At 46.0% G+C, this 11,749-nt stretch overlaps 1 protein-coding gene across 1 annotated transcript in view; it reads left to right on the top strand.

Annotated features, from left to right (window-relative positions):
• The window catches only part of Dip2a (disco interacting protein 2 homolog A), a 65,490-nt gene that overhangs the window by 1,428 nt on the left and 52,313 nt on the right, over positions 1-11,749 (top strand). The window contains exons 2-4 of the mRNA XM_015478884.2: positions 4,895-5,014; positions 7,274-7,483; positions 11,145-11,276. Coding sequence (XP_015334370.1) covers positions 4,948-5,014; positions 7,274-7,483; positions 11,145-11,276 — 409 coding nt within the window. The 5' untranslated portion in view covers positions 4,895-4,947. The remainder of the gene's footprint in view (positions 1-4,894; positions 5,015-7,273; positions 7,484-11,144; positions 11,277-11,749) is intronic.

Consider the following 11,749-nt stretch of genomic DNA (forward strand, 5'->3'; position numbering starts at 1 on the left):
TTAAAAAAAAAAAAAAAAAAAAAAAGATGATAGAGGATGTTCTACTACTGAGCTACATACCAGTCCTTTATACACATACATATTTTTCAAGATTTATTTTGAGACAGGGTCTTGCCAAGTTGCCTAGGCTGGTTTGAACTTCTGCTCCTCCTGCCTCAGCTGCCTGAGTAGCTGGAATTAACAGGCATGTGCCACCATGGCCAGCAAGAAGTGGTCATGTCAGGAATATCTAACACTCCCAGTGTGACAAAGGTGAACCCCTGCAGTGAGTCCTTAGGTGGCCACACCCTGCAGCTCACGAGCCGGGTGCAGGTGTTCACACGTAGCCACACGCCTCCTGCGCTGGGAGCCGCACCATGGTCCTGCACCCCCTTTCCTCACCCCAGCCCTCCGCGTTGCCCTCATGAGCTTTGTCCTCCTCCTTTATCGTCAGTGGGACTTGCGATCCTTTCCCAGTCTGCGGTTAGTTGACTCTGCATTTTCTTAAAGTGCTGTTGGTTTTGAAGAGACCTAAGGTTCTACTTCTCCCAGTGCATAGTACTTTTGTTCTTCCTAAGAAATCTTTGCCTGACTCAAGGTCTCTCTCGTTTTTTTTCTCATAGAAATTTTATTTTTATTTAATTTTTAAAAATTTGTTCTTTTTTAGATATACATGATAATAGAATGTATTTTGACATATCATACATGTATAGAGCATAACTCCCCATTCTTGTGGTTGAAAGTGATGTGGAGTCACACTGGTCATTTATCCATATGTGACATAGGAAAGTTACGTCCAGTTCATTCCTCTGTCTTTCCTATTCCCATCCCTCCTTCCTTCCCTTCATTCCCCTTTGTCTAATCCAATGAACTTCTATTCTTCCCTGCCCGACCCCTTATTACGTGTTGGCAGCTGCACGTCAGAGAGAACAGTCGGCCTTTGGTTTTTGAGGACTGGCTTATTTCACTTAGCATGATTGTCTCCAGTTCCATCATTTACTGGCAAATGCCATGATTTCATTCTTCTTTATGGTTGAGTAATATTCCATTGTGTATATGTGCCACATGTTCTTTATCCATTCATCTGTTGAAGGGCACCTGGTTGGTTCCGTAGCTTAGCTATTGTGAATTGAGCTGCTGTGAACATTGATGTGGTTGTGTCACTGCAGTGTGCTGATTTTAAGTCCTTTGGGTGTGTACCGAGGAGGGGGATAACTGGGTCAAATGGTGGTTCCATTCCAAGTTTTCTGAGGAATCTCCATACTGCTTTCCAGAGTGGTTGCACCAATTTGCAGTGCCAACAGCAATGTATGAGTGAACCATTTTCCCCACATCCTCACCACATTTATTGTTACTTGTATTCTTGATTGTTGCCATTCTGACTGGGGTGAGATGGAATCTCAGTGTGGTTTTAATTTGCATTTCTCCAGTTGTTAGAGATGTTGAACATTTTTTCACGTTTGTTGACCATTCGTATTTCTTCTGTGAAGTGTCTGTTCAGTGCCTTTTCCCCTTTATCGATTGGGTTATTTGGTTTTTTTGAAGTTGAGTTTTTTTTTATATATATATCCTGAAGACTAATGCTCTATCTGAGGTACAGGTGGCAAAGATTTTCTCCCGTTCCGCGGGCTCTTTCTTCACTGTCTTGATTGTCTCCTTTGCTGTGAAGGAGGTTTTAAGTTTGATACTATCCCATTTATTGATTCTTGGTTTTACTTCTTTGAGCTTTAGGAGTCTTGTTGACAGATTTGGTTCCTAAGCCGACATTTTGGGAAGTTGGGCTTACATTTTCTTCTAGTAGGCACAGGGTCTGCAGTCTAATGCCTGAGTCCTCCATCCACTTTGAGTTCACGCGTGGTGAGAGCGAGGGGTTTAGTTTCACTTTATTACATGTGGGTTTCCAGTTTTCCCAGCACCATTTGTTGAAGAGGCTCTCTTCTCTCCAGTGACTACTTATGGCCCCTTTGTCCAGTGTCTTGCATTCCACTGGTCTCCGTTCTGTCTTGGTGCGGCCCCATGCTGTTTCTGTGGCTCTGTGGTGTAGTTTAAGGGTGTGCTACTGGGATGCCTCCTGCTTTGCTTCTCTCACTGAGGATTTCTCCTTATTTTTCCAAATGAATTTCATAACTGCTTTTTCTGTTTCCATGAAGAATATCATTGGAACCTTAAAAGGAATTAAGAATGAATTGGAAGGGTTCCTTCCTTTTGTATTTCATGGGATCATTTGAGGAGGATTGGTGTTAGTTTTAAGGTTTTTCCTCCTTACCACTTAGCTGTGGATCCTCAGGGCACTGATTGGGATCCCCCAGTTGATGCCTGAACCTATGGCGTGTGCTGAACCTTTTTTAATTTATATGAGGTGCTGAGAACTGAATCCAGTACTTCACACATGAAAAGTGAGTGCTCCACCGATGAGCCACAACCTTAGCCCTGTGCCATGTTTTTCTACACATATTTAACATCTGTTTTATCTTTTTTTTTTTTTTTTTTTTGGTACTGAAGATTGAATCTGAGGGTGCTTTACCAGTGAGTCATGTTTTAGCCCTTTTTATTTGAGACAGGATCTCATTAAATTGCTAGGGGCCTCTCTGTGTTGCTGAGGCTGGCCTTGGACTTGTGATCCTGCCTCAGGCTCCTGGTGCCTGGGATGACAGCTGTGCTCCACCTCACCCAGCTGACGCCTGCCTGTTTCATCCCTAATTGCCACATACCATGGCTATGACTTTTAAACAAGTTTGAGATATGATGGCAAAATAGTCATGAATTTCTTTTCCTTCCAGTACATTCTGGATTCTTTCAATTTTTTTTCCCGTTTTCAAAATAGTGGGTTGGGTACTGGAAGGTTGATTCTCATCATATATCTTATTCTCATCATATATCTCAGTGTATGATTCTTTTTCTTTTAAATTTATTTATTCTAATTTGTTATTCATTGCAGCGGAATGCATTTCAATTCATAATACATATATAGAGCACAATTTTTCATGTCTCTGGTTCTACACAAAGTAGAGTCACACCGTTCATGTCTTCCTACATGTACTTTGGGTAATGATGCTTATCTTATTCCACCATCTTTCCTGATTCTTTTTCTTTTCCTGTTAAGAACTTCTACCTTTTCACTTATAAGAAACCCTTTACAGCTTCTCTTTAGCATATTCGAATTACAGGATCACTACTCTTGTACTCTGGGGCCATTAGTAAATAAAACAAGGGTTGCTTGTATTCCAGCACTGTGATACCATAGCAGTCCATGTGATAACTGAGGCGGCCACTATGTAACCTATGGTGGGTAGCATATACAGCATGGATACACTAGACAGAGGGGTGATTCATGACCTGGGCAAGTTGGAACACAGTGGTGTGAGATTTCATCATGCTGTGCAGAAGAGCATGCAATTTAAAAATTGAGTGTTTTATTTCTGGAATTTTCCACGTAATATTTTTAGGCCACAGTTGATTATTCAAAGTGAAACCACAGGTAGGGAGTATTGCTATATGTATTTCTAAAAGAAATGGCATTATTACAAAGTAATGAATAGTCACTATTCCTTAATGTCAAATATCCAACAGTGTTTAGCAGTAATTCCTTAATATCAAGTATTCAGACAGTGTTCATTTCCTTTTTTAAAGTTTGTTTGGATCCAGGACCCAGGTGAGATGTGCATGTGGCCGGTGGTTGGCAAGTTTCTGGTCTTCCCTGGTCGGCAGCCGATGCAGCCTGGCAGTGTGTCTGGTGGCTCTGTGGAGTCCGTCTCGTTCTTCACTGTGAAGCAGAAGCCAGAGCTGTGCTTGGTCCCTGGCTCTGATTCCTCAGGGCTGTGGAATGATGAAGGGCATCCCGTTGCTCCTTACTCAGAGGCCTGAATGGCCTCTGACGGTGAACTTCCCCTCAGTTACTAGCTGGCACAGGAAGGTCAGGGTGCATGTGGATTCTCTCCATTTATCGCCAGTTTTTGAAACAGTGGGTGGGTACTGGCCTCCTCCATGGCTGCCTGAGAATTCTGTTTCCTCTTTTCCTCTCCTTTCTTCACCTTTCCTGAGTACACATCTGTGATATTATCTGCCCATCCTGGCCCCTGGGGACTCTTGAATCGGCCTTGTGTGGTCTTCGTGGCTTGCCCAAGTCTGTTAGGGTGAGGTGCTCCTCCCCTGCCCCAGAGCTGATGATTCTCAGTGACCCTGTGGTGAGGGGGAGGTTTCAAAATGATGCCGAGGCTGTCGGGCTGGTGGCTGTTTTAGACATTTTCAGTGCACAGAGGTGAGACATTCTTCCTTTTGTTTTGTTTCATGGTGCTGGGGATGGAACCCAGGATGCTCTACCTCTGAGCTGTACCCCCAGCCCTTTAATTTTTATTTTGAGACAGGGTTTCTCTAAGTTGCCAGGCTGGCCTTGAGCTTGTGACCCTCCTGTCCCAGCTCCCGAGTCACTGTGCTGATGGCTTGTGCCTGTCCGGCAGGGTGGAGCTTTTCAAAGCAGCAGTCCCAGGTTGATCTGCGCTCTGGTCTGCACTTGTATGGCCTCCCGCTCAGGAGCTGGGCAGACGTGCAAGGCCCCTCAACCTAGAAGACACCTGTGTTATAGCTCTCTCACCACTGGCTGCAGCGTGCGAGAGCTTGAAGTTTTCTAAGCAGTTCTCTGTGTCTGCAGTGGGTCTTCTGGAGGAGCAGGCTGGCGAATCTCAGTGCTGGTTCTCACGGCAGAGATTTGTTCAGGCTTATCTCTTTCACTTTATTTTCAAATTTGGGGATTTTTCTTTGGTTGTTGTTTTAATTTATAACTATGGATATATTGTTCTGGTTCCTGTTTAGAAAAGTGTAGGATGGTTAGGCAGTCAGAGATTTGTCCCCTTCGCGAGCCATGAGGACAGTAGAGTCTTGTCTTGTCAAAGCCTTTCTGCCATTGCTCTCTCTGTAGATGTCCACACGGAGGCCGTGCAAGCAGCCCTGGCCAAGTACAAAGAGAGGAGGATGCCGATGCCCTCGAAGAGACGTTCCGTCCTGGCGCACTCCTCCGTGGATGCCTACACCCCCCCAGGTATTGATGGGTGGTCTTGGGAGTGGGCCTGAGGCCTGGTGTTTGATCCCCTGAGCTGGAATGTCCCTCTGTTTGGAGCACAGATTTGGGGAACTTAGTAAGCATGCTATGGTGTGTCTGTGATGTGCACGGCACTGTTCTTCCCATGGGGACACGCGTACTCTGCAGCACTTTTTTTTTTTTTTTTCCCATTTTAAAACTGAAAGTTTACTTATCCCTGTAATAAGCACATTAACCACATTTTTCACATACAGAAAATTTAGGTACATTCAACTGTTTACAAGACAAATCTCCATATAACACACTTACATTCATGTGGAGTATATGAACTTATTAACTTATATAGATCTGCAACTTTTGCATTTGGTATCTTTCAAAATAACTAATTAATATACTTATTTTCTAAAATTCAGTTCATAGATGTTTTCAGGTTAGAAGAATCTCTTCTGAAAGGTTATAATTATTGTAGTCATACAATGAGAATCCAACAATTCTTTAGCTTTCATCTAAAGCTTCAGCAATCTTAGTTACATAACTTGCAATGCAGGGTCATCTTAGCAGGTTGTACTGTTTGGTTTATAGTTTAAGTCACTTAAAATGGTTCACAATTATTTGTGCAGCAAGGGAAAAAAGCTCCAAGGATAATATTTTTTTTTTCAAAATTTTATTTTTTAGTTGTAGCTGGATGCAGTATCTTGATTTTATTTACTTATTTTTATGTGGTGCTGAGGATCAAAACCAGGGCCTTGCACGTTCTAGGCAAGTGCTCTACCACCGAGCTACAACCCCAGCCCAAGGGTAATATTTTTTTCTCACATCCTGGATAAAATCACAGCACAATGATCTCGTTTTCCCTTTAAAATCTAACTATCTGTGGGGCTGGGGATGTGGCTCAAGTGGTAACGCGCTCCCCTGGCATGCGTGGGGCGCTGGGTTTGATCCTCAGCACCACATAAAAATAAAATAAAGATGTTGTGTCCGCCAAGAACTAAAAAATAAATATTGAAAAATTCTCTCTCTCTCTTAAAAAAAAAATCTAACTATTTGTAAAGAGCATTTGTTTCAAATGTGCAATCTTTAAACTTTCTCAGTGACATCCACAGGTACAACCAACATAAGAATGGAAATGGTAAATAAGAGACTCTGTACATAATACCTACTAACTTAATACAATTCAGTTTAACATTGACAATTTCTATTTTTGAGCTGAGTTCTTTAGATCTAAAAATAATTTCAAAATAAGCATAATACTTATAAATTTCTCAGCTATAGATCTTGAAAAGAAAATCTAAAGTTGCCTTTCCTCTCTGCAGCACTTTGTGTGAGGATTTTAGTTTCTTTTGTTTAAAAAAACTCAAGATACTATTAATATTGGGGGTGAAGAGAAGAACCTTAAATAAGCACTTAGTAAAATACAAAAGCTCAATTATTCTCATCTTGTCACTGTCATTTGGTATGTTGTTACCAGGACTTCAGTGGGACAGTTGAGGACTATTTGGACAGTTCTAGTAATTTTTTGTTGTTTTCTTGCTGTTTCCATGAGAAATTAAAAGTTGTAGATGGGGTTTGTCTAACTTCCCACTAACCCTGACCGAAGTTTGAGGGGCTGGTGGCTTCCCATTCACGAGCTTCTGTGGCTGCCCTCGTGACACTCATGTTTGGTTTGATGAATCTGGAATCATAGGGAAAAACCAGACACCTCAGATCACGAGACGACTCAGTGGTTCAGTGGTGATTCTGTGCTTAACCTTTATTGTCGGAAAATATCTTAGGATTTGCTGTCAGATTATTTCTACTGGGCAGAGGTGTGGACACTGTGTCGTTGCCAAAGACTTTTGACAACTGTGAACCCGTGAGTGTGGTTGTGCTGACCCGACAGACTGCTGTCCACAGTTAATTCACTGACTGAGCTCTTTCTAGAGCTACTTCATGTGATCTGCCTGCAAGGACACAGGTGGACAGGGTGTAGCCCCCAGGCCGCCCCAGTGCTGTGGCTCTGCAGGCTGGCCTGCCTTGCCCTGGAGTGTGGCCATGTGGGCGGGCAGCAGTGACGTGCTCAGGCAGAGAGGCCCATTTCACCCCAGTATGCGCCAGTGGCCAGGGCCTCTAGGAGTGGGACTCCTAGAGCACTTCCCCTCAGCCTCCTCACATGCCCTTAGGAGGAGCGGCCTGGGTGTCCGGCACCCTCTGGGCTGGCCCGTGGGAAGCCACCCTCTCACCCACCCTGCGTCATGCCTGTCGTGGTTGTTTTCACCGCAGACACATCGTCCGCTTCAGAAGACGAGGGCTCTGTGCAGCGGCCCGGGCAGCTCAGCTCCACTGTGCTCCAGAGCCACCCCGGTGCAGAGCCCTGGCTCGACCGGGTCATTCAGGGCTCCTCCACCTCATCTTCCGCATCCTCCACCTCATCTCACCCGGGAGACAGACCCGCCGCCGCGCTCTCAGACCTTGCAGCCCACGCCCACATAGGTCAGTAACCAGCTGCCGTGGCCATGGCCGCAGCAGGGCAGGGTCAGGCGTGCCCAGGATGGAGGCGCTCCCCTGGCCCGCAGGTGGAGGGCAGTGGGGCTGTGCCACCTTCCACAGACAGCCGGGCTCTTGCAGCCAGAGGTCACGGTGCCTGTCTGCCTGAAATGCCATCTGGTGTTGAGCTTGCAGTGATGACCCTGACAGGAGCGGGGACGATTCCTGGCCAGTTTGGCTTCCAGATCAAACCCTGTACTTGTTGAACAGTAGGCCTGGTTGCTCAGAAACCCACCTCTTCTCCCCCGAGAGGTGTCCTCCTCGGTCGCTGAAGTAGTTCTGTGCTCTGGGAGCTGGCAGCCCGATTCTTGGGGCATGTGGGCATCCTCCACCCCCACCCCTGCTCGGTGTCACCTGCCTGCTGTGGTTGTCACAGCCCCGTTGGGCTGGCTGCCTTTCCTCATGGCCTGTATGAGCAGGTGAGGTCCTGAGGCAGGGGCCAGGGCTGTGGCTATGATGGCCTTTCTTCCTCCGGGCGCCCCTCAGCTGAAATCAAGGTGCCAGTCAAAGCTGATCATGAAAATGCCTGGATCTCTTCCAAATCACGCACTTCAGATCACACTCAGGGAGGAAAAACGTGACATCCTGCTTAAACAAAGACAGTGGCATGGCTGGCAGCATGCGGCTGGCATGTGGTCCCCGAACACTCTTGCTTTGGTGCCTAGACAGGCAGGCGGTATTGCTGGAGATTCCTGGTGACCTCATTTTCTAGAGGAAGGAAGACAGAAAGTGAGGTGTTTATAACTTCTTGACAATACTTGGCTGCTCAGTGGGGAGCCAGAGCTGGCCCCGGGTTTTTTTTTTATATCTATTTTTTTAGGTGTAGATGGACACAACACAATGCCTTTATTTTTATGTGGTGCTGAGACTCGAACCCGGGTCCCGCCCACACTAGGCGACTGTTCTACTGCTGAGTCACAATCCCAGCCGGCCCCAGGTTTTTTGATCCTCTTCATTTTCTTTGCTTTTCTGCTGAAACTGAAACGGGAGCACCTGTGGTACACCTGTGATAGGTGGTCTGGTCCAGGCAGTTCTGGGCCTGTGTGCTGAGACGCTCTTACCTGTAAGCGTGGTCAGTTGGCTGCACTGGAGGTGGGTGGGGTTCTTAGTGTCCCTCTGTGGGGCTGGTCAGAGTTGCTCTGCATTTCTTCTTGGTCTGTGTATTCCTGCTGAAGAGGGTCATGCCACTGTGATGTGAGTCAGAGAGCAGCTGGCCCCCACATCATGCTTTCCACACACAGAGGGGCTGCGGGTGCTCCTGTGAAGGGCAGCCTGCCCTCCTTGTCTCTGTGGCTTTCTGGGAACATTTTTACTTTTATTCTAAATCTCAAAGTACAAGTTAAGTTTCTGTAATCTGAAAATAGAAATCTTAAATGCTCTGAAATCTGAGACTTTGAGTGCCATGCGGGAGCGTTTTGGGTTTTGACTTCAGGGTTAGGAAGGTCCAACCAGTCCTGTAGGCAGATGTTCCAAGATCCAGGAAAGCTCCGCTCCCAGGAGGCAGTGGTCCCCGCCTTGGGCTACTGGATGTTGAGTCTGCACCTGGCCTTCCCTCCTCTTGTTGCGGAAGCATCCTTTCTCTATTTTTAACACTAGATATTCTTTAGTTTGAACTGAGGAGAGAAATCTGGAAAGAGGAAGAATATATTCAGTAAAAAAATTTGATGAGAACATCTTAGGTAAAGGTAATTTAAAAAAAGTTTGTTTGTTGTTTTCCTCTTGGTATCAGGGATTGATCCCAGGGGAGCATACACTGAGCTACATCCCCAGCCCCCTTTTATTTATTAATTTAATTTAATTTTTTTGAGACAGGTTTTTACTAAGTTGCTTCTGGCCTTGCTAAATTGCTGAGGCCGGCCTTGAAATTGTGATCTTGCTGCCTTAGCTTCCCGAATCCCTGGGATTATAGGCATGTGCCACTGCACCTCACTAGTTTCAGATTAAGGAAATCAAATACATTAAATATATATATATATATATTTTTTAAGAATTTTTTAAAATATTTATTTATTTGTTTATTTATTTTTTAGTTTTCAGCAGACACAACATCTTTTGTTTGTATGTGGTGCTGAGGATCGAACCCAGGCCGCACGCATGCCAGGCGAGCGTGCTACCGCTTGAGCCACATCCCCAGCCCCATTAAATATATTTTTAAGCCTTTATTTTATTTATTTATTTTTACATGGTGCTGAGGATTGAACCCAGGGCCTCGCTCGTGCTAGGCGAGTGCTCTACCGCTGAGCCACAACCCCAGCCCCATGTTAAATATTTTGACACAAACGTAAACACATATTTAAAAGCAGTACTTTTCGTTATAGTAGTTCATTTTTGAGTAGTTTATGTGGCTATTTAAAAAACTACCTATAATGTATACGTTACCACATATGCCTTGCTTTTCATGTGTATTTTTAAATCACTTATTTTTGCTAGATTTTACAGCAAGGAAATTTCTTTTTGAACTCAGAGAACCTACTGACTGGCATGCTCTAAAATGTTTGTCTGCTCAGTGTCACACTCTTTGAAGGGCTGTGAGACGATGTCATGAGAGCTGTAGGTCTTCCCACATGGCACGTTCTGTGGCATGAAGAGTGGGTTTGTGTCTGGCTGTCTAAATTCTGTCATGTAAACAACTCCCATCTGGTCTTTCCTCATAAGGAAGTAGTAGCTGGCAGAAGGTTAGCGCTAGTGAGCTGGAATGCTGGAGAGCACCCTTAGCACAGCCACTGACCAGAGACCAGCCCAAGGCCATCGCTGCCCTGGTCAGCCACTGACCAGAGACCAGCCCAAGGCCATCGCTGCCCTGGTCAGCAGACCTGGACTCTGGAATAGTGTCTGCTGCTCGGTGCTGCAGGAGGCCAGTGTCTGTTGTCCTTCTGGTGCAGTGCCTTTCCTTCCACAGAGGTGGCAAGTGCACCGTGAGGGATACACGACAAGGATGGGGTGCTTGAAGCATTTTGTATTTCCCATCTTAGTCTTTAAATGTGACAGTGACCCTTTTTACTTTAAGCAGCTGTTTGGGTCACATGGTATTGCAGCCTTGTTTTTCATTTGTGGTTTTGTTTTTGAGATGGGATTTTGCCCCGCCTCCTGGGCTGGAGCTTTGAGTCCTCTTGCCTTGGCTTCTCAGGTTGTTGGGGTCCCAGGCATGTGCCACCATGCCCAGCTCATCGCAGACATTTTTTAGTTTTATCCTTTGAGGCCTATGATGGTGGGGTCTTTGTAACTCTGGCATACTTTTTGGTGGTTAATAGGTTACAGATGTGTGGCTGACATTGTGAAATGTTCTCTTGACACGTGAGCTCAGGTTTGTCTGGCTCCCTCGAGGGAGAATTCTGACTCCTATTAGGTTGCAGTGGTCACTGGCCAGTTGCTGCGTGCCTATCTCTGTGCTGTAGTCTTGGTTTGAGGTCTGGATCCCTCTGAGAATTGAGCCTCCACCACTGTTGCTCGTGATATCTGGGCACTCACAGAGTCTTGTGCTGTGGGCAGCTGGGAGCAGAATCAGTCAGGCTCCATGTGGGCTTGGCTGGGGGCAGCATCTGACGGTGGGTTGATCAGCAGTATGTGCTCCTCAGAACTAACAGCCACCTCGTCTTCATTTCAAAAGCAGATCTGCACTCTGCCCCTCCTGACGTCACCACAGGCCTCGTGGACCGTCCGCACTATGAACGTCCCCAGGTGGCTTCTGTGAGAGCTGCTCCTCGGGGGTACGGCGGGAGCATCCTGGAAACAGCAGATGGTGAGCACATTCATCTTCTCCTTCTGAAAGAACAAGCACAGGATATCACTCTGGTGTGGAGCCCAGCTTCACTGTGTCCCCCAGCAAGCCCAGCCAGCCATCAGCTCTCACTCACTCATGAGTAAAGGTAAAATAGTGTGGGTGTGACTGTTCCCACAGAAAATCACTTGGTGTGAAGTTGGTAAGATGGGAAAGAAGGAGAGTAGGAGGGGAAACCTCACAACTTGGGCTGGATGTTGAGGAGTGAGACCTGCAGTGGGTAGTGTGCAGCTGTTGGCACGCATGTGTGAATTGAGTGGGCAGGTCTCGGCAGCCTCTGTGAGTGCCGCTTCCCTCCACAGCACCCAAGGCCAGTGCCTGGTGCTGTTTCCCAGCGGCTCTCAGAAGGCCCTCGTACAGACCATTTCTTTTTGAAACTATTTCTAGTATTTTTTAAAAAAAAGTCATGTCAAGTTTTTTCCCCAAAGTACCAA

This window comes from Marmota marmota, unplaced genomic scaffold, assembly GCF_001458135.2.
Source record: "Marmota marmota marmota unplaced genomic scaffold, marMar, whole genome shotgun sequence".
Lineage (NCBI taxonomy): Eukaryota > Metazoa > Chordata > Mammalia > Rodentia > Sciuridae > Marmota > Marmota marmota.